We start from the raw sequence: 23,587 nt of genomic DNA, 5'->3' as shown, positions 1-23,587 counted from the left end.
AATTGACTGATGGTGAATTGACTGTGAGTGAATTGACTGAGCGTGAAAATGACTAAGGGTGAATTGACTTCGTGTGAATTGACTGAGAGTGAATTGACTGATGGTGAATTGACTGAGGGTGAATTGAGTGAGAGTGAATTGACTGAGAGTGAATTGTCTGAGGGTGAATTGACTGAGGGTGAATTGACGGAGAGTGAATTGACTGCGGTTGAATTGACGAAGGATCAATTGTCTGAGGTAGAATTGACTGAGGGTGAATTGACTGAGGGTGAATTGACTTCGTGTGAATTGACTGAGAGTGAATTGACTGAGGGTGAATTGACGGAGAGTGAATTGAATGAGGGTGAATTGACTGAGGCTGAATTGACTGAGGGTGAATTGACTGAGGGTGAATTGACTGATGGTGACTTGACTGAGGGTGGATTGACTGAGGGTGAATTGACTTAGGGTGAATTGACTGAGGCTGAGTTAGTGAGTGAGACTTGTCTGAGGGTGAATTGACTGAGGGTGAATTGACTGAGGGTGAATTGACTGAGGGTGAATTGACTGAGGCTGAATTGATTGAGGCTGAGTTAGTGAGTGAGACTTGTCTGAGGGTGAATTGACTGAGGCTGAATTGACTGAGGGTGAATTGACTGAGGCTGAATTGACTGAGGCTGAGTTAGTGAGTGAGAATTGTCTGAGGGTGAATTGACTGAGGGTGAATTGACTGAGAGTGAATTGACTGAGAGTGAATTGACTGAGAGTGAATTGACTGAGGGTGAATTGATTGAGGGTGAATTGACTGAGGGTGAATTGACCGAGAGTGAATTGACTGAGGGTGAATTGACTGAGGGTGAATTGACTGAGAGTTAATTGACTGAGAGTGAATTGACTGAGGGTGAATTGACCGAGAGTGAATTGACTGAGAGTGAATTGACCGAGAGTGAATTGACCGAGAGTGAATTGACTGAGGGTGAATTGACTGAGAGTGAATTGACAGAGAGTGAATTGACTGAGGGTGAATTGACTGAGAGTTAATTGACTGAGGGTGCATTGACTGAGAATTAAATTACTGAGTGTGAATTATCTCAGGGTGAATTGACTAAGAGTGAATTGACTGAGGGTGAATTGACTGAGGGTGAATTGACTCAGGGTGAATTGAATGAGAGTCAATTGTCTGAGGGTGAATTGACTGAGGATGAATTGACTCAGGGTGAATTGACTGAGAGTGAATTGACTGAGGGTAAATTTACTGAGAGTGAATTGACTGATGATGAATTGACTCAGGTGAATTGACTGAGGGTGAATTGACTGGGAGTGAATTGACTTATGGTGAATTGACTGAGGCTGAATTGACTGAGGGTGAATTGACTGAGGGTGAATTGACTGAGGATGAATTGAATGAGAGTGAATTGACTGAGGGTGAATTGACTGAAGGTGAATTGACTGAGGCTGAATTGAATGAGAGTGAATTGATTGAGGGTGGAATGACTGAGGGTGAATTAACTGAGGGCGAATTGACTGAGAGTGAATTGACTGAGAGTGAATTGACTGAGAGTGAATTGACTGAGGATGAATTGACTGAGATTGAATTGACGGAGAGTGAATTGGCTGAGAGTGAATTGGCTGAGAGTGAGTTGACTGAGATTGAATTGACTGAGAGTGAATTGACTGAGAGTGAATTGACTGAGGGTGCATTGACTGAGAATTAAATTACTGAGTGTGAATTATCTCAGGGTGAATTGACTAAGAGTGAATTGACTGAGGGTGAATTGACTGAGGGTGAATTGACTCAGGGTGAATTGAATGAGAGTCAATTGTCTGAGAGTGAATTGATTGAGGATGAATTGACTCAGGGTGAATTGACTGGGAGTGAATTGACTAGGGTAAATTTACTGAGAGTGAATTGACTGATGGTGAATTGACTGAGGCTGAATTGACTGAGGGTGAATTGACTGAGGGTGAATTGACTGAGGATGAATTGAATGAGAGTGAATTGACTGAGGGTGAATTGACTGAGGGTGAATTGAATGAGAGTGAATTGACTGAGGGTGGAATGACTGAGGGTGAATTAACTGAGGGCGAATTGACTGAGAGTGAATTGTCTAAGAGTGAATTGATTGAGGCTGAATTGACTGAGGGTGAATTGACTGATAGTAATTGACTGAGAGTGTCTTGTTTGAGGGTGAATTGACTGACGGTGAATTGACTGAGGGTGAATTGACTGAGGATCAATTTTCTGAGAGTGAATTGACTGAGGGTGAATTGACTGAGAGTGAATTGACTGAGGGTGAATTGACTGAGGGTGAATTGACTGAGAGTGAATTGACTGAGGGTGAATTGACTGAGTGTGAATTGACTGCGAGTGATTTGACTGAGGGTGAATTGACTGAGATTGAATTGTTGTGGGAGAATTGACTGAGAGAGAATTGACTGAGATTGAATTGACTGAGGGTGAATTGACTGAGGGTCAATTTTCTGAGGGTGAATTGACTGAGATTGAATTGGCTGAGATTGAATTGACTGAGAGAGAATTGACGGAGATTGAATTGACTGAGGGTGAATTGACTGAGAGTGAATTGGCTGAGAGTGAATTAACTGAGATTGAATTGACTGAGAGTGAATTGACTGAGAGTGAATTGACTGAGGATGAATTGACTGAGATTGAATTGACTGAGGGTGAATTGACTGAGGGTGAATTGACTGAGAGTGAATTGGCTGAGAGTGAATTAACTGAGATTGAATTGTCTCAGAGTGAATTGATTGAGGCTGAATTGACAGAGTGTGAATTGACTGAGAGTGAGTTGTCTGAGAATGAATTGACTGAGGGTGAATTGACTGAGGTTGAATTGACTGATAGTGAATTGACTGAGAGTGTCTTGTTTGAGGGTGAATTGACTGACGGTGAATTGACTGAGGGTGAATTGACTGAGGATCAATTGTCTGCGAGTGAATTGACTGAGGGTGAATTGACTGAGAGTGAATTGACTGAGGGTGAATTGACTGCGAGTGATTTGACTGAGGGTGAATTGACTGAGTTTGAATTGACTTTGGGAGAATTGATGAGTGTCAATTGTCTGTTGGTGAATTGACTGAGAGTGAATTGACTGACAGAGAATTGACTGAGATTGAATTGACTGAGGGTGAATTGACTGAGGGTCAATTGTCTGAGCGTGAATTGACTGAGATTGAATTGACTGAGGGTGAATTGGCTGAGATAGAATTGACTGAGGATGAATTGACTGAGATTGAATTGACTGAGGGTGAATTGGCTGAGATTGAATTGACTGAGGGTGAATTGACTGAGAGTGAATTGGCTGAGAGTGAATTGACTGAGGGTGAATTGGCTGAGATTGAAATGGCTGAGATTGAATTTACTGATGGTGAATTAACTGACGGTGAATTGACTGACAGTGAATTGACCGAGAGTGAATTGTCAGACAGTGAATTGTCAGAGAGTGAATTGAATGAGGGTGAATTGACTGAGGGTGAATTGACTGCGAGTGAATTGACTGAGGGTGAATTGACTGAGAGTGAATTGGCTGAGAGTGAATTAACTGAGATTGAATTGACTGAGGGTGAATTGACTGAGGGTGAATTGACTGACAGTGAATTGACTGAGGGTGATTTCACTGAGGGTGAATTGACTGAGTGTCAATTGAATGGTGCTGAATTGACTGAGGGTGAATTGGCACAATCTGAATTGTCTGTGGGTGAATTTACTGAGAGTGAATTAACTGAGGGTGAATTTACTGAAGTGGGAATTGACTGAGGGTGAATTGACCGAGAGTGAATTAACCGAGAGTGAATTGACTGAGGGTGAATTGAGTGAGAGTGAATTGTCTGAGGATGAATTGATTGAGGGTGAATTACCTGAGCGTGAATTTACTGAAGTGGGAATTGACTGAGAGTGAATTGACCGAGAGTGAATTGACTGAGAGTGAATTGACTGAGGGTGAATTGATTGAGGGTGAATTGACTGAGGGTGAATTGACCGAGAGTGAATTGACTGAGCGTGAATTGACTGAGGGTGAATTGACTGAGAGTTAATTGACTGAGAGTGAATTGACTGAGGATGAATTGACCGAGAGTGAATTGACTGAGAGTGAATTGACCGAGAGTGAATTGACTGAGAGTGAATTGACTGAGGGTGAATTGACTGAGAGTTAATTGACTGAGGGTGCATTGACTGAGAATTAAATTACTGAGTGTGAATTATCTCAGGGTGAATTGACTAAGAGTGAATTGACTGAGGGTGAATTGACTGAGGGTGAATTGACTCAGGGTGAATTGAATGAGAGTCAATTGTCTGAGGGTGAATTGACTGAGGATGAATTGACTCAGGGTGAATTGACTGAGAGTGAATTGACTGAGGGCAAATTTACTGAGAGTGAATTGACTGATGATGAATTGACTCAGGGGAATTGACTGAGGGTGAATTGACTGGGAGTGAATTGACTGAGGGTGAATTGACTGAGGATGAATTGACTGAGGATGAATTGAATGAGAGTGAATTGACTAGGGTAAATTTACTGAGAGTGAATTGACTGATGGTGAATTGACTGAGGCTGAATTGACTGAGAGTGAATTGACTGAGGGTGAATTGACTGAGGGTGAATTGACTGAGGGTGAATTGAATGAGAGTGAATTGACTGAGGGTGGAATGACTGAGGGTGAATTAACTGAGGGCGAATTGACTGAGAGTGAATTGTCTAAGAGTGAATTGATTGAGGCTGAATTTACTGAGGGTGAATTGACTGATAGTAATTGACTGAGAGTGTCTTGTTTGAGGGTGAATTGACTGACGGTGAATTGACTGAGGGTGAATTGACTGAGGATCAATTTTCTGAGAGTGAATTGACTGACGGTGAATTGACTGAGAGTGAATTGACTGAGGGTGAATTGACTGAGATTGAATTGACTGAGAGTGAATTAACTGAGAGAGAATTGACTGAGATTGAATTGACTGAGGGTGAATTGACTGAGAGTGAATTGGCTGAGAGTGAATTAACTGAGATTGAATTGACTGAGAGTGAATTGACTGAGAGTGAATTGACTGAGATTGAATTGGCTGAGAGTGAATTAACTGAGAGAGAATTGACTGAGATTGAATTGACTGAGGGTGAATTGACTGAGGGTCAATTGACTGAGGGTGAATTGACTGAGAGTGAATTGACTGAGGGTGAATTGACTGAGTGTGAATTGACTGCGAGTGATTTGACTGAGGGTGAATTGACTGAGATTGAATTGACTGTGGGAGAATTGACTGAGAGAGAATTGACTGAGATTGAATTGACTGAGGGTGAATTGACTGAGAGTGAATTGACTGAGGATGAATTGACTGAGATTGAATTGACTGATGGTGAATTGACTGAGGGTGAATTGACTGAGAGTGAATTGGCTGAGAGTGAATTAACTGAGATTGAATTGACTGAGAGTGAATTGACTGAGAGTGAATTGACTGAGGATGAATTGACTGAGATTGAATTGACTGAGGGTGAATTGACTGAGAGTGAATTGGCTGAGAGTGAATTGACTGAGGATGAATTGACTGAGATTGAATTGACTGATGGTGAATTGACGGAGAGTGAATTGGCTGAGAGTGAATTGGCTGAGAGTGAGTTGACTGAGATTGAATTGACTGAGAGTGAATTGACTGAGAGTGAATTGACTGAGGGTGCATTGAATGAGAATTAAATTACTGAGTGTGAATTATCTCAGGGTGAATTGACTAAGAGTGAATTGACTGAGGGTGAATTGACTGAGGGTGAATTGACTGAGGGTGAATTGACTGATGGTGACTTGACTGAGGGTGGATTGACTGAGGGTGAATTGACTTAGGGTGAATTGACTGAGGCTGAGTTAGTGAGTGAGACTTGTCTGAGGGTGAATTGACTGAGGGTGAATTGACTGAGGGTGAATTGACTGAGGGTGAATTGACTGAGGCTGAATTGATTGAGGCTGAGTTAGTGAGTGAGACTTGTCTGAGGGTGAATTGACTGAGGCTGAATTGACTGAGGGTGAATTGACTGAGGCTGAATTGACTGAGGCTGAGTTAGTGAGTGAGAATTGTCTGAGGGTGAATTGACTGAGGGTGAATTGACTGAGAGTGAATTGACTGAGAGTGAATTGACTGAGAGTGAATTGACTGAGGGTGAATTGATTGAGGGTGAATTGACTGAGGGTGAATTGACCGAGAGTGAATTGACTGAGGGTGAATTGACTGAGGGTGAATTGACTGAGAGTTAATTGACTGAGAGTGAATTGACTGAGGGTGAATTGACCGAGAGTGAATTGACTGAGAGTGAATTGACCGAGAGTGAATTGACCGAGAGTGAATTGACTGAGGGTGAATTGACTGAGAGTGAATTGACAGAGAGTGAATTGACTGAGGGTGAATTGACTGAGAGTTAATTGACTGAGGGTGCATTGACTGAGAATTAAATTACTGAGTGTGAATTATCTCAGGGTGAATTGACTAAGAGTGAATTGACTGAGGGTGAATTGACTGAGGGTGAATTGACTCAGGGTGAATTGAATGAGAGTCAATTGTCTGAGGGTGAATTGACTGAGGATGAATTGACTCAGGGTGAATTGACTGAGAGTGAATTGACTGAGGGTAAATTTACTGAGAGTGAATTGACTGATGATGAATTGACTCAGGTGAATTGACTGAGGGTGAATTGACTGGGAGTGAATTGACTTATGGTGAATTGACTGAGGCTGAATTGACTGAGGGTGAATTGACTGAGCGTGAATTGACTGAGGATGAATTGAATGAGAGTGAATTGACTGAGGGTGAATTGACTGAAGGTGAATTGACTGAGGCTGAATTGAATGAGAGTGAATTGATTGAGGGTGGAATGACTGAGGGTGAATTAACTGAGGGCGAATTGACTGAGAGTGAATTGACTGAGAGTGAATTGACTGAGAGTGAATTGACTGAGGATGAATTGACTGAGATTGAATTGACTGAGAGTGAATTGACTGAGAGTGAATTGACTGAGGATGAATTGACTGAGATTGAATTGACTGAGGGTGAATTGACTGAGAGTGAATTGGCTGAGAGTGAATTGACTGAGGATGAATTGACTGAGATTGAATTGACGGAGAGTGAATTGGCTGAGAGTGAATTGGCTGAGAGTGAGTTGACTGAGATTGAATTGACTGAGAGTGAATTGACTGAGAGTGAATTGACTGAGGGTGCATTGACTGAGAATTAAATTACTGAGTGTGAATTATCTCAGGGTGAATTGACTAAGAGTGAATTGACTGAGGGTGAATTGACTGAGGGTGAATTGACTCAGGGTGAATTGAATGAGAGTCAATTGTCTGAGAGTGAATTGATTGAGGATGAATTGACTCAGGGTGAATTGACTGGGAGTGAATTGACTAGGGTAAATTTACTGAGAGTGAATTGACTGATGGTGAATTGACTGAGGCTGAATTGACTGAGGGTGAATTGACTGAGGGTGAATTGACTGAGGATGAATTGAATGAGAGTGAATTGACTGAGGGTGAATTGACTGAGGGTGAATTGAATGAGAGTGAATTGACTGAGGGTGGAATGACTGAGGGTGAATTAACTGAGGGCGAATTGACTGAGAGTGAATTGTCTAAGAGTGAATTGATTGAGGCTGAATTGACTGAGGGTGAATTGACTGATAGTAATTGACTGAGAGTGTCTTGTTTGAGGGTGAATTGACTGACGGTGAATTGACTGAGGGTGAATTGACTGAGGATCAATTTTCTGAGAGTGAATTGACTGAGGGTGAATTGACTGAGAGTGAATTGACTGAGGGTGAATTGACTGAGGGTGAATTGACTGAGAGTGAATTGACTGAGGGTGAATTGACTGAGTGTGAATTGACTGCGAGTGATTTGACTGAGGGTGAATTGACTGAGATTGAATTGTTGTGGGAGAATTGACTGAGAGAGAATTGACTGAGATTGAATTGACTGAGGGTGAATTGACTGAGGGTCAATTTTCTGAGGGTGAATTGACTGAGATTGAATTGGCTGAGATTGAATTGACTGAGAGAGAATTGACGGAGATTGAATAGACTGAGGGTGAATTGACTGAGAGTGAATTGGCTGAGAGTGAATTAACTGAGATTGAATTGACTGAGAGTGAATTGACTGAGAGTGAATTGACTGAGGATGAATTGACTGAGATTGAATTGACTGAGGGTGAATTGACTGAGGGTGAATTGACTGAGAGTGAATTGGCTGAGAGTGAATTAACTGAGATTGAATTGTCTCAGAGTGAATTGATTGAGGCTGAATTGACAGAGTGTGAATTGACTGAGAGTGAGTTGTCTGAGAATGAATTGACTGAGGGTGAATTGACTGAGGTTGAATTGACTGATAGTGAATTGACTGAGAGTGTCTTGTTTGAGGGTGAATTGACTGACGGTGAATTGACTGAGGGTGAATTGACTGAGGATCAATTGTCTGCGAGTGAATTGACTGAGGGTGAATTGACTGAGAGTGAATTGACTGAGGGTGAATTGACTGCGAGTGATTTGACTGAGGGTGAATTGACTGAGTTTGAATTGACTTTGGGAGAATTGATGAGTGTCAATTGTCTGTTGGTGAATTGACTGAGAGTGAATTGACTGACAGAGAATTGACTGAGATTGAATTGACTGAGGGTGAATTGACTGAGGGTCAATTGTCTGAGCGTGAATTGACTGAGATTGAATTGACTGAGGGTGAATTGGCTGAGATAGAATTGACTGAGGATGAATTGACTGAGATTGAATTGACTGAGGGTGAATTGGCTGAGATTGAATTGACTGAGGGTGAATTGACTGAGAGTGAATTGGCTGAGAGTGAATTGACTGAGGGTGAATTGGCTGAGATTGAAATGGCTGAGATTGAATTTACTGATGGTGAATTAACTGACGGTGAATTGACTGACAGTGAATTGACCGAGAGTGAATTGTCAGACAGTGAATTGTCAGAGAGTGAATTGAATGGGGGTGAATTGACTGAGGGTGAATTGACTGCGAGTGAATTGACTGAGGGTGAATTGACTGAGAGTGAATTGGCTGAGAGTGAATTAACTGAGATTGAATTGACTGAGGGTGAATTGACTGAGGGTGAATTGACTGACAGTGAATTGACTGAGGGTGATTTCACTGAGGGTGAATTGACTGAGTGTCAATTGAATGGTGCTGAATTGACTGAGGGTGAATTGGCACAATCTGAATTGTCTGTGGGTGAATTTACTGAGAGTGAATTAACTGAGGGTGAATTTACTGAAGTGGGAATTGACTGAGGGTGAATTGACCGAGAGTGAATTAACCGAGAGTGAATTGACTGAGGGTGAATTGAGTGAGAGTGAATTGTCTGAGGATGAATTGATTGAGGGTGAATTACCTGAGCGTGAATTTACTGAAGTGGGAATTGACTGAGAGTGAATTGACCGAGAGTGAATTGACTGAGAGTGAATTGACTGAGGGTGAATTGATTGAGGGTGAATTGACTGAGGGTGAATTGACCGAGAGTGAATTGACTGAGCGTGAATTGACTGAGGGTGAATTGACTGAGAGTTAATTGACTGAGAGTGAATTGACTGAGGATGAATTGACCGAGAGTGAATTGACTGAGAGTGAATTGACCGAGAGTGAATTGACTGAGAGTGAATTGACTGAGGGTGAATTGACTGAGAGTTAATTGACTGAGGGTGCATTGACTGAGAATTAAATTACTGAGTGTGAATTATCTCAGGGTGAATTGACTAAGAGTGAATTGACTGAGGGTGAATTGACTGAGGGTGAATTGACTCAGGGTGAATTGAATGAGAGTCAATTGTCTGAGGGTGAATTGACTGAGGATGAATTGACTCAGGGTGAATTGACTGAGAGTGAATTGACTGAGGGCAAATTTACTGAGAGTGAATTGACTGATGATGAATTGACTCAGGGGAATTGACTGAGGGTGAATTGACTGGGAGTGAATTGACTGAGGGTGAATTGACTGAGGATGAATTGACTGAGGATGAATTGAATGAGAGTGAATTGACTAGGGTAAATTTACTGAGAGTGAATTGACTGATGGTGAATTGACTGAGGCTGAATTGACTGAGAGTGAATTGACTGAGGGTGAATTGACTGAGGGTGAATTGACTGAGGGTGAATTGAATGAGAGTGAATTGACTGAGGGTGGAATGACTGAGGGTGAATTAACTGAGGGCGAATTGACTGAGAGTGAATTGTCTAAGAGTGAATTGATTGAGGCTGAATTTACTGAGGGTGAATTGACTGATAGTAATTGACTGAGAGTGTCTTGTTTGAGGGTGAATTGACTGACGGTGAATTGACTGAGGGTGAATTGACTGAGGATCAATTTTCTGAGAGTGAATTGACTGACGGTGAATTGACTGAGAGTGAATTGACTGAGGGTGAATTGACTGAGATTGAATTGACTGAGAGTGAATTAACTGAGAGAGAATTGACTGAGATTGAATTGACTGAGGGTGAATTGACTGAGAGTGAATTGGCTGAGAGTGAATTAACTGAGATTGAATTGACTGAGAGTGAATTGACTGAGAGTGAATTGACTGAGATTGAATTGGCTGAGAGTGAATTAACTGAGAGAGAATTGACTGAGATTGAATTGACTGAGGGTGAATTGACTGAGGGTCAATTGACTGAGGGTGAATTGACTGAGAGTGAATTGACTGAGGGTGAATTGACTGAGTGTGAATTGACTGCGAGTGATTTGACTGAGGGTGAATTGACTGAGATTGAATTGACTGTGGGAGAATTGACTGAGAGAGAATTGACTGAGATTGAATTGACTGAGGGTGAATTGACTGAGAGTGAATTGACTGAGGATGAATTGACTGAGATTGAATTGACTGATGGTGAATTGACTGAGGGTGAATTGACTGAGAGTGAATTGGCTGAGAGTGAATTAACTGAGATTGAATTGACTGAGAGTGAATTGACTGAGAGTGAATTGACTGAGGATGAATTGACTGAGATTGAATTGACTGAGGGTGAATTGACTGAGAGTGAATTGGCTGAGAGTGAATTGACTGAGGATGAATTGACTGAGATTGAATTGACTGATGGTGAATTGACGGAGAGTGAATTGGCTGAGAGTGAATTGGCTGAGAGTGAGTTGACTGAGATTGAATTGACTGAGAGTGAATTGACTGAGAGTGAATTGACTGAGGGTGCATTGAATGAGAATTAAATTACTGAGTGTGAATTATCTCAGGGTGAATTGACTAAGAGTGAATTGACTGAGGGTGAATTGACTGAGGGTGAATTGACTCAGGGTGAATTGAATGAGAGTCAATTGTCTGAGGGTGAATTGACTGAGGATGAATTGACTCAGGGTGAATTGACTGAGAGTGAATTGACTGAGGGTAAATTTACTGAGAGTGAATTGACTGATGATGAATTGACTCAGGGGAATTGACTGAGGGTGAATTGACTGGGAGTGAATTGACTAGGGTAAATTTACTGAGAGTGAATTGACTGATGGTGAATTGACTGAGGCTGAATTGACTGAGGGTGAATTGACTGAGGGTGAATTGACTGAGGATGAATTGAATGAGAGTGAATTGACTGAGGGTGAATTGACTGAGGGTGAATTGACTGAGGGTGAATTGAATGAGAGTGAATTGACTGAGGGTGGAATGACTGAGGGTGAATTAACTGAGTGCGAATTGACTGAGAGTGAATTGTCTAAGAGTGAATTGATTGAGGCTGAATTGACTGAGTGTGAATTGACTGAAAGTAATTGACTGAGAGTTTCTTGTTTGAGGGTGAATTGACTGACGGTGAATTGACTGAGGGTGAATTGACTGAGGATCAATTTTCTGAGAGTGAATTGACTGAGGGTGAATTGACTGAGAGTGAATTGACTGAGGGTGAATTGACTGAGGGTGAATTGACTGAGAGTGAATTGACTGAGGGTGAATTGACTGAGTGTGAATTGACTGCGAGTGATTTGACTGAGGGTGAATTGGCTGAGATTGAATTGACTGAGGGTGAATTGGCTGAGATTGAAATGGCTGAGATTGAATTTACTGATGGTGAATTAACTGACGGTGAATTGACTGACAGTGAATTGACCGAGAGTGAATTGTCAGACAGTGAATTGTCAGAGAGTGAATTGAATGGGGGTGAATTGACTGAGGGTGAATTGACTGCGAGTGAATTGACTGAGGGTGAATTGACTGAGAGTGAATTGGCTGAGAGTGAATTAACTGAGATTGAATTGACTGAGGGTGAATTGACTGAGGGTGAATTGACTGACAGTGAATTGACTGAGGGTGATTTCACTGAGGGTGAATTGACTGAGTGTCAATTGAATGGTGCTGAATTGACTGAGCGTGAATTGGCACATGCTGAATTGTCTGTGGGTGAATTTACTGAGAGTGAATTAACTGAGGGTGAATTTACTGAAGTGGGAATTGACTGAGGGTGAATTGACCGAGAGTGAATTAACCGAGAGTGAATTGACTGAGGGTGAATTGAGTGAGAGTGAATTGTCTGAGGATGAATTGATTGAGGGTGAATTACCTGAGCGTGAATTTACTGAAGTGGGAATTGACTGAGGGTGAATTGACCGAGAGTGAATTGACTGAGAGTGAATTGACTGAGGGTGAATTGATTGAGGGTGAATTGACTGAGGGTGAATTGACCGAGAGTGAATTGACTGAGCGTGAATTGACTGAGGGTGAATTGACTGAGAGTTAATTGACTGAGAGTGAATTGACTGAGGGTGAATTGACCGAGAGTGAATTGACTGAGAGTGAATTGACCGAGAGTGAATTGACTGAGAGTGAATTGACTGAGGGTGAATTGACTGAGAGTTAATTGACTGAGGGTGCATTGACTGAGAATTAAATTACTGAGTGTGAATTATCTCAGGGTGAATTGACTAAGAGTGAATTGACTGAGGGTGAATTGACTGAGGGTGAATTGACTCAGGGTGAATTGAATGAGAGTCAATTGTCTGAGGGTGAATTGACTGAGGATGAATTGACTCAGGGTGAATTGACTGAGAGTGAATTGACTGAGGGTAAATTTACTGAGAGTGAATTGACTGATGATGAATTGACTCAGGGGAATTGACTGAGGGTGAATTGACTGGGAGTGAATTGACTGAGGGTGAATTGACTGAGGATGAATTGACTGAGGATGAATTGAATGAGAGTGAATTGACTGAGGGTGAATTGAATGAGAGTGAATTGACTAGGGTAAATTTACTGAGAGTGAATTGACTGATGGTGAATTGACTGAGGCTGAATTGACTGAGAGTGAATTGACTGAGGGTGAATTGACTGAGGGTGAATTGACTGAGGGTGAATTGAATGAGAGTGAATTGACTGAGGGTGAAATGACTGAGGGTGAATTAACTGAGGGCGAAATGACTGAGAGTGAATTGTCTAAGAGTGAATTGATTGAGGCTGAATTGACAGAGGGTGAATTGACTGATAGTAATTGACTGAGAGTGTCTTGTTTGAGGGTGAATTGACTGACGGTGAATTGACTGAGAGTGAATTGACTGAGGGTGAATTGACTGAGATTGAATTGACTGAGAGTGAATTAACTGAGAGAGAATTGACTGAGATTGAATTGACTGAGGGTGAATTGACTGAGAGTGAATTGGCTGAGAGTGAATTAACTGAGATTGAATTGACTGAGAGTGAATTGACTGAGAGTGAATTGACTGAGATTGAATTGGCTGAGAGTGAATTAACTGAGAGAGAATTGACTGAGATTGAATTGACTGAGGGTGAATTGACTGAGGGTCAATTGACTGAGGGTGAATTGACTGAGAGTGAATTGACTGAGGGTGAATTGACTGAGTGTTAATTGACTGCGAGTGATTTGACTGAGGGTGAATTGACTGAGATTGAATTGACTGTGGGAGAATTGACTGAGAGAGAATTGACTGAGATTGAATTGACTGAGGGTGAATTGACTGAGGGTCAATTGTCTGAGGGTGAATTGACTGAGATTGAATTGGCTGAGAGTGAATTAACTGAGATTGAATTGACTGAGAGTGAATTGACTGAGGGTGAATTGACTGAGAGTGAATTGACTGAGAGTGAATTGACTGAGGATGAATTGACTGAGGGTGAATTGACTGAGAGTGAATTGGCTGAGAGTGAATTAACTGAGATTGAATTGACTGAGAGTGAATTGACTGAGAGTGAATTGACTGAGGATGAATTGACTGAGATTGAATTGACTGATGGTGAATTGACTGAGGGTGAATTGACTGAGAGTGAATTGGCTGAGAGTGAATTAACTGAGATTGAATTGACTGAGAGTGAATTGACTGAGAGTGAATTGACTGAGGATGAATTGACTGAGATTGAATTGACTGAGGGTGAATTGACTGAGAGTGAATTGGCTGAGAGTGAATTGACTGAGGATGAATTGACTGAGATTGAATTGACTGATGGTGAATTGACGGAGAGTGAATTGGCTGAGAGTGAATTGGCTGAGAGTGAGTTGACTGAGATTGAATTGACTGAGAGTGAATTGACTGAGAGTGAATTGACTGAGAGTGAATTGACTGAGGGTGCATTGAATGAGAATTAAATTACTGAGTGTGAATTATCTCAGGGTGAATTGACTAAGAGTGAATTGACTGAGGGTGAATTGACTGAGGGTGAATTGACTCAGGGTGAATTGAATGAGAGTCAATTGTCTGAGGGTGAATTGACTGAGGATGAATTGACTCAGGGTGAATTGACTGAGAGTGAATTGACTGAGGGTAAATTTACTGAGAGTGAATTGACTGATGATGAATTGACTCAGGGGAATTGACTGAGGGTGAATTGACTGGGAGTGAATTGACGAGGGTAAATTTACTGAGAGTGAATTGACTGATGGTGAATTGACTGAGGCTGAATTGACTGAGGGTGAATTGACTGAGGGTGAATTGACTGAGGATGAATTGAATGAGAGTGAATTGACTGAGGGTGAATTGACTGAGGGTGAATTGACTGAGGGTGAATTGAATGAGAGTGAATTGACTGAGGGTGGAATGACTGAGGGTGAATTAACTGAGGGCGAATTGACTGAGAGTGAATTGTCTAAGAGTGAATTGATTGAGGCTGAATTGACTGAGTGTGAATTGACTGAAAGTAATTGACTGAGAGTTTCTTGTTTGAGGGTGAATTGACTGACGGTGAATTGACTGAGGGTGAATTTACTGAGGATCAATTTTCTGAGAGTGAATTGACTGAGGGTGAATTGACTGAGAGTGAATTGACTGAGGGTGAATTGACTGAGGGTGAATTGACTGAGAGTGAATTGACTGAGGGTGAATTGACTGAGTGTGAATTGACTGCGAGTGATTTGACTGAGGGTGAATTGACTGAGATGGAATTGACTGTGGGAGAATTGACTGAGGGAGAATTGACTGAGATTGAATTGACTGAGTGTGAATTGACTGAGGGTCAATTGTCTGAGGGTGAATTGACTGAGATTGAATTGGCTGAGATTGAATTGACTGAGAGAGAATTGACGGAGATTGAATTGACTGAGGGTGAATTGACTGAGAGTGAATTGGCTGAGAGTGAATTAACTGAGATTGAATTGACTGAGAGTGAATTGACTGAGGGTGAATTGACTGAGAGTGAATTGGCTGAGAGTGAATTGACTGAGGATGAATTGACTGAGATTGAATTGAATGATGGTGAATTGACGGAGAGTGAATTGGCTGAGAGTGAATTGGCTGAGAGTGAGTTGACTGAGATTGAATTGACTGAGAGTGAATTGACTGAGAGTGAATTGACTGAGTGTGCATTGAATGAGAATTAAATTACTGAGTGTGAATTATCTCAGGGTGAATTGACTAAGAGTGAATTGACTGAGGGTGAATTGACTGAGGGTGAATTGACTCAGGGTGAATTGAATGAGAGTCAATTGTCTGAGGGTGAATTGACTGAGGATGAATTGACTCAGGGTGAATTGACTGAGAGTGAATTGACTGAGGGTAAATTTACTGAGAGTGAATTGACTGATGATGAATTGACTCAGGGGAATTGACTGAGGGTGAATTGACTGGGAGTGAATTGACTAGGGTAAATTTACTGAGAGTGAATTGACTGATGGTGAATTGACTGAGGCTGAATTGACTGAGGGTGAATTGACTGAGGGTGAATTGACTGAGGATGAATTGAATGAGAGTGAATTGACTGAGGGTGAATTGACTGAGGGTGAATTGACTGAGGGTGAATTGAATGAGAGTGAATTGACTGAGGGTGGAATGACTGAGGGTGAATTAACTGAGGGCGAATTGACTGAGAGTGAATTGTCTAAGAGTGAATTGATTGAGGCTGAATTGACTGAGGGTGAATTGACTGAAAGTAATTGACTGAGAGTTTCTTGTTTGAGGGTGAATTGACTGACGGTGAATTGACTGAGGGTGAATTGACTGAGGATCAATTTTCTGAGAGTGAATTGACTGAGGGTGAATTGACTGAGAGTGAATTGACTGAGGGTGAATTGACTGAGGGTGAATTGACTGAGAGTGAATTGACTGAGGGTGAATTGACTGAGTGTGAATTGACTGCGAGTGATTTGACTGAGGGTGAATTGACTGAGATTGAATTGACTGTGGGAGAATTGACTGAGGGAGAATTGACTGCGAGTGATTTGACTGAGGGTGAATTGACTGAGGGTGAATTGACTGAGTTTGAATTGACTTTGGGAGAATTGATGAGTGTCAATTGTCTGTTGGTGAATTGACTGAGAGTGAATTGACTGAGAGAGAATTGACTGAGATTGAATTGACTGAGGGTGAATTGACTGAGGGTCAATTGTCTGAGCGTGAATTGACTGAGATTGAATTGACTGAGGGTGAATTGGCTGAGATTGAATTTACTGATGGTGAATTAACTGACGGTGAATTGACTGACAGTGAATTGACCGAGAGTGAATTGTCAGACAGTGAATTGTCAGAGAGTGAATTGAATGGGGGTGAATTGACTGAGGGTGAATTGACTGCGAGTGAATTGACTGAGGGTGAATTGACTGAGAGTGAATTGGCTGAGAGTGAATTAACTGAGATTGAATTGACTGAGGGTGAATTGACTGAGGGTGAATTGACTGACAGTGAATTGACTGAGGGTGATTTCACTGAGGGTGAATTGACTGAGTGTCAATTGAATGGTGCTGAATTGACTGAGGGTGAATTGGCACATGCTGAATTGTCTGTGGGTGAATTTACTGAGAGTGAATTAACTGAGGGTGAATTTACTGAAGTGGGAATTGACTGAGGGTGAATTGACCGAGAGTGAATTAACCGAGAGTGAATTGACTGAGGGTGAATTGAGTGAGAGTGAATTGTCTGAGGATGAATTGATTGAGGGTGAATTACCTGAGCGTGAATTTACTGAAGTGGGAATTGACTGAGGGTGAATTGACCGAGAGTGAATTGACTGAGAGTGAATTGACTGAGGGTGAATTGATTGAGGGTGAATTGACTGAGGGTGAATTGACCGAGAGTGAATTGACTGAGCGTGAATTGACTGAGGGTGAATTGACTGAGAGTTAATTGACTGAGAGTGAATTGACTGAGGGTGAATTGACCGAGAGTGAATTGACTGAGAGTGAATTGACCGAGAGTGAATTGACTGAGAGTGAATTGACTGAGGGTGAATTGACTGAGAGTTAATTGACTGAGGGTGCATTGACTGAGAATTAAATTACTGAGTGTGAATTATCTCAGGGTGAATTGACTAAGAGTGAATTGACTGAGGGTGAATTGACTGAGGGTGAATTGACTCAGGGTGAATTGAATGAGAGTCAATTGTCTGAGGGTGAATTGACTGAGGATGAATTGACTCAGGGTGAATTGACTGAGAGTGAATTGACTGAGGGTAAATTTACTGAGAGTGAATTGACTGATGATGAATTGACTCAGGGGAATTGACTGAGGGTGAATTGACTGGGAGTGAATTGACTGAGGGTGAATTGACTGAGGATGAATTGACTGAGGATGAATTGAATGAGAGTGAATTGACTGAGGGTGAATTGAATGAGAGTGAATTGACTAGGGTAAATTTACTGAGAGTGAATTGACTGATGGTGAATTGACTGAGGCTGAATTGACTGAGAGTGAATTGACTGAGGGTGAATTGACTGAGGGTGAATTGACTGAGGGTGAATTGAATGAGAGTGAATTGACTGAGGGTGGAATGACTGAGGGTGAATTAACTGAGGGCGAATTGACTGAGAGTGAATTGTCTAAGAGTGAATTGATTGACGCTGAATTGACTGAGGGTGAATTGACTGAGGGTGAATTGACTGAGGATCAATTTTCTGAGAGTGAATTGACTGACGGTGAATTGACTGAGAGTGAATTGACTGAGGGTGAATTGACTGAGATTGAATTGACTGAGAGTGAATTAACTGAGAGAGAATTGACTGAGATTGAATTGACTGAGGGTGAATTGACTGAGAGTGAATTGGCTGAGAGTGAATTAACTGAGATTGAATTGACTGAGAGTGAATTGACTGAGAGTGAATTGACTGAGATTGAATTGGCTGAGAGTGAATTAACCGAGAGAGAATTGACTGAGATTGAATTGACTGAGGGTGAATTGACTGAGGGTCAATTGACTGAGGGTGAATTGACTGAGAGTGAATTGACTGAGGGTGAATTGACTGAGTGTGAATTGACTGCGAGTGATTTGACTGAGGGTGAATTGACTGAGATTGAATTGACTGTGGGAGAATTGACTGAGAGAGAATTGACTGAGATTGAATTGACTGAGGGTGAATTGACTGAGGGTCAATTGTCTGAGGGTGAATTGACTGAGATTGAATTGGCTGAGAGTGAATTAACTGAGATTGAATTGACTGAGAGTGAATTGACTGAGGGTGAATTGACTGAGAGTGAATTGACTGAGAGTGAATTGACTGAGGATGAATTGACTGAGGGTGAATTGACTGAGAGTGAATTGGCTGAGAGTGAATTAACTGAGATTGAATTGACTGAGATTGAATTGACTGAGAGTGAATTGACTGAGGATGAATTGACTGAGATTGAATTGACTGATGGTGAATTGACTGAGGGTGAATTGACTGAGAGTGAATTGGCTGAGAGTGAATTAACTGAGATTGAATTGACTGAGAGTGAATTGACTGAGAGTGAATTGACTGAGGATGAATTGACTGAGATTGAATTGACTGAGGGTGAATTGACTGAGAGTGAATTGGCTGAGAGTGAATTGACTGAGGATGAATTGACTGAGATTGAATTGACTGATGGTGAATTGACGGAGAGTGAATTGGCTGAGAGTGAATTGGCTGAGAGTGAGTTGACTGAGATTGAATTGACTGAGAGTGAATTGACTGAGAGTGAATTGACTGAGGGTGCATTGAATGAGAATTAAATTACTGAGTGTGAATTATCTCAGGGTGAATTGACTAAGAGTGAATTGACTGAGGGTGAATTGACTGAGGGTGAATTGACTCAGGGTGAATTGAATGAGAGTCAATTGTCTGAGGGTGAATTGACTGAGGATGAATTGACTCAGGGTGAATTGACTGAGAGTGAATTGACTGAGGGTAAATTTACTGAGAGTGAATTGACTGATGATGAATTGACTCAGGGGAATTGACTGAGGGTGAATTGACTGGGAGTGAATTGACTAGGGTAAATTTACTGAGAGTGAATTGACTGATGGTGAATTGACTGAGGCTGAATTGACTGAGGGTGAATTGACTGAGGGTGAATTGACTGAGGATGAATTGAATGAGAGTGAATTGACTGAGGGTGAATTGACTGAGGGTGAATTGACTGAGGGTGAATTGAATGAGAGTGAATTGACTGAGGGTGGAATGACTGAGGGTGAATTAACTGAGTGCGAATTGACTGAGAGTGAATTGTCTAAGAGTGAATTGATTGAGGCTGAATTGACTGAGTGTGAATTGACTGAAAGTAATTGACTGAGAGTTTCTTGTTTGAGGGTGAATTGACTGACGGTGAATTGACTGAGGGTGAATTGACTGAGGATCAATTTTCTGAGAGTGAATTGACTGAGGGTGAATTGACTGAGAGTGAATTGACTGAGGGTGAATTGACTGAGGGTGAATTGACTGAGAGTGAATTGACTGAGGGTGAATTGACTGAGTGTGAATTGACTGCGAGTGATTTGACTGAGGGTGAATTGGCTGAGATTGAATTGACTGAGGGTGAATTGGCTGAGATTGAAATGGCTGAGATTGAATTTACTGATGGTGAATTAACTGACGGTGAATTGACTGACAGTGAATTGACCGAGAGTGAATTAACCGAGAGTGAATTGACTGAGGGTGAATTGAGTGAGAGTGAATTGTCTGAGGATGAATTGATTGAGGGTGAATTACCTGAGCGTGAATTTACTGAAGTGGGAATTGACTGAGGGTGAATTGACCGAGAGTGAATTGACTGAGAGTGAATTGACTGAGGGTGAATTGATTGAGGGTGAATTGACTGAGGGTGAATTGACCGAGAGTGAATTGACTGAGCGTGAATTGACTGAGGGTGAATTGACTGAGAGTTAATTGACTGAGAGTGAATTGACTGAGGGTGAATTGACCGAGAGTGAATTGACTGAGAGTGAATTGACCGAGAGTGAATTGACTGAGAGTGAATTGACTGAGGGTGAATTGACTGAGAGTTAATTGACTGAGGGTGCATTGACTGAGAATTAAATTACTGAGTGTGAATTATCTCAGGGTGAATTGACTAAGAGTGAATTGACTGAGGGTGAATTGACTGAGGGTGAATTGACTCAGGGTGAATTGAATGAGAGTCAATTGTCTGAGGGTGAATTGACTGAGGATGAATTGACTCAGGGTGAATTGACTGAGAGTGAATTGACTGAGGGTAAATTTACTGAGAGTGAATTGACTGATGATGAATTGACTCAGGGGAATTGACTGAGGGTGAATTGACTGGGAGTGAATTGACTGAGGGTGAATTGACTGAGGATGAATTGACTGAGGATGAATTGAATGAGAGTGAATTGACTGAGGGTGAATTGAATGAGAGTGAATTGACTAGGGTAAATTTACTGAGAGTGAATTGACTGATGGTGAATTGACTGAGGCTGAATTGACTGAGAGTGAATTGACTGAGGGTGAATTGACTGAGGGTGAATTGACTGAGGGTGAATTGAATGAGAGTGAATTGACTGAGGGTGAAATGACTGAGGGTGAATTAACTGAGGGCGAATTGACTGAGAGTGAATTGTCTAAGAGTGAATTGATTGAGGCTGAATTGACAGAGGGTGAATTGACTGATAGTAATTGACTGAGAGTGTCTTGTTTGAGGGTGAATTGACTGAGAGTGAATTGACTGAGGGTGAATTGACTGAGATTGAATTGACTGAGAGTGAATTAACTGAGAGAGAATTGACTGAGATTGAATTGACTGAGGGTGAATTGACTGAGAGTGAATTGGCTGAGAGTGAATTAACTGAGATTGAATTGACTGAGAGTGAATTGACTGAGAGTGAATTGACTGAGATTGAATTGGCTGAGAGTGAATTAACTGAGAGAGAATTGACTGAGATTGAATTGACTGAGGGTGAATTGACTGAGGGTCAATTGACTGAGGGTGAATTGACTGAGAGTGAATTGACTGAGGGTGAATTGACTGAGGGAGAATTGACTGAGAGTGAATTGTCTAAGAGTGAATTGATTGACGCTGAATTGACTGAGGGTGAATTGACTGAGGGTGAATTGACTGAGGATCAATTTTCTGAGAGTGAATTGACTGACGGTGAATTGACTGAGAGTGAATTGACTGAGGGTGAATTGACTGAGATTGAATTGACTGAGAGTGAATTAACTGAGAGAGAATTGACTGAGATTGAATTGACTGAGGGTGAATTGACTGAGAGTGAATTGGCTGAGAGTGAATTAACTGAGATTGAATTGACTGAGAGTGAATTGACTGAGAGTGAATTGACTGAGATTGAATTGGCTGAGAGTGAATTAACTGAGAGAGAATTGACTGAGATTGAATTGACTGAGGGTGAATTGACTGAGGGTCAATTGACTGAGGGTGAATTGACTGAGAGTGAATTGACTGAGGGTGAATTGACTGAGTGTGAATTGACTGCGAGTGATTTGACTGAGGGTGAATTGACTGAGATTGAATTGACTGTGGGAGAATTGACTGAGAGAGAATTGACTGAGATTGAATTGACTGAGGGTGAATTGACTGAGGGTCAATTGTCTGAGGGTGAATTGACTGAGATTGAATTGGCTGAGAGTGAATTAACTGAGATTGAATTGACTGAGAGTGAATTGACTGAGGGTGAATTGACTGAGAGTGAATTGACTGAGAGTGAATTGACTGAGGATGAATTGACTGAGGGTGAATTGACTGAGAGTGAATTGGCTGAGAGTGAATTAACTGAGATTGAATTGACTGAGAGTGAATTGACTGAGAGTGAATTGACTGAGGATGAATTGACTGAGATTGAATTGACTGATGGTGAATTGACTGAGGGTGAATTGACTGAGAGTGAATTGGCTGAGAGTGAATTAACTGAGATTGAATTGACTGAGAGTGAATTGACTGAGAGTGAATTGACTGAGGATGAATTGACTGAGATTGAATTGACTGAGGGTGAATTGACGGAGAGTGAATTGGCTGAGAGTGAATTGGCTGAGAGTGAGTTGACTGAGATTGAATTGACTGAGAGTGAATTGACTGAGAGTGAATTGACTGAGGGTGCATTGAATGAGAATTAAATTACTGAGTGTGAATTATCTCAGGGTGAATTGACTAAGAGTGAATTGACTGAGGGTGAATTGACTGAGGGTGAATTGACTCAGGGTGAATTGAATGAGAGTCAATTGTCTGAGGGTGAATTGACTGAGGATGAATTGACTCAGGGTGAATTGACTGAGAGTGAATTGACTGAGGGTAAATTTACTGAGAGTGAATTGACTGATGATGAATTGACTCAGGGGAATTGACTGAGGGTGAATTGACTGGGAGTGAATTGACTGAGGGTGAATTGACTGAGGATGAATTGACTGAGGATGAATTGAATGAGAGTGAATTGACTGAGGGTGAATTGAATGAGAGTGAATTGACTAGGGTAAATTTACTGAGAGTGAATTGACTGATGGTGAATTGACTGAGGCTGAATTGACTGAGAGTGAATTGACTGAGGGTGAATTGACTGAGGGTGAATTGACTGAGGGTGAATTGAATGAGAGTGAATTGACTGAGGGTGGAATGACTGAGGGTGAATTAACTGAGGGCGAATTGACTGAGAGTGAATTGTCTAAGAGTGAATTGATTGACGCTGAATTGACTGAGGGTGAATTGACTGAGGGTGAATTGACTGAGGATCAATTTTCTGAGAGTGAATTGACTGACGGTGAATTGACTGAGAGTGAATTGACTGAGGGTGAATTGACTGAGATTGAATTGACTGAGAGTGAATTAACTGAGAGAGAATTGACTGAGATTGAATTGACTGAGGGTGAATTGACTGAGAGTGAATTGGCTGAGAGTGAATTAACTGAGATTGAATTGACTGAGAGTGAATTGACTGAGAGTGAATTGACTGAGATTGAATTGGCTGAGAGTGAATTAACCGAGA

General features: G+C 41.5%; 1 protein-coding gene across 1 annotated transcript in view; it reads left to right on the top strand.

Annotated features, from left to right (window-relative positions):
- The window catches only part of LOC139233563 (uncharacterized protein in mobD 3'region-like), a 46,264-nt gene extending 25,884 nt beyond the window's left edge, over positions 1-20,380 (top strand). The window contains exons 3-4 of the mRNA XM_070863965.1: positions 16,684-16,926; positions 20,128-20,380. Of these exons, the coding sequence (XP_070720066.1) occupies positions 16,684-16,926; positions 20,128-20,380 (496 nt within the window). The remainder of the gene's footprint in view (positions 1-16,683; positions 16,927-20,127) is intronic.
- The last annotated feature ends 3,207 nt before the right edge of the window (positions 20,381-23,587 follow it).

The sequence above is a fragment of the Pristiophorus japonicus genome, chromosome 21, assembly GCF_044704955.1.
Source record: "Pristiophorus japonicus isolate sPriJap1 chromosome 21, sPriJap1.hap1, whole genome shotgun sequence".
Lineage (NCBI taxonomy): Eukaryota > Metazoa > Chordata > Chondrichthyes > Pristiophoridae > Pristiophorus > Pristiophorus japonicus.
The sequence above is the reverse complement of the archived record's forward strand: the minus strand, read 5'-3'. Positions and strand labels throughout refer to the sequence as shown.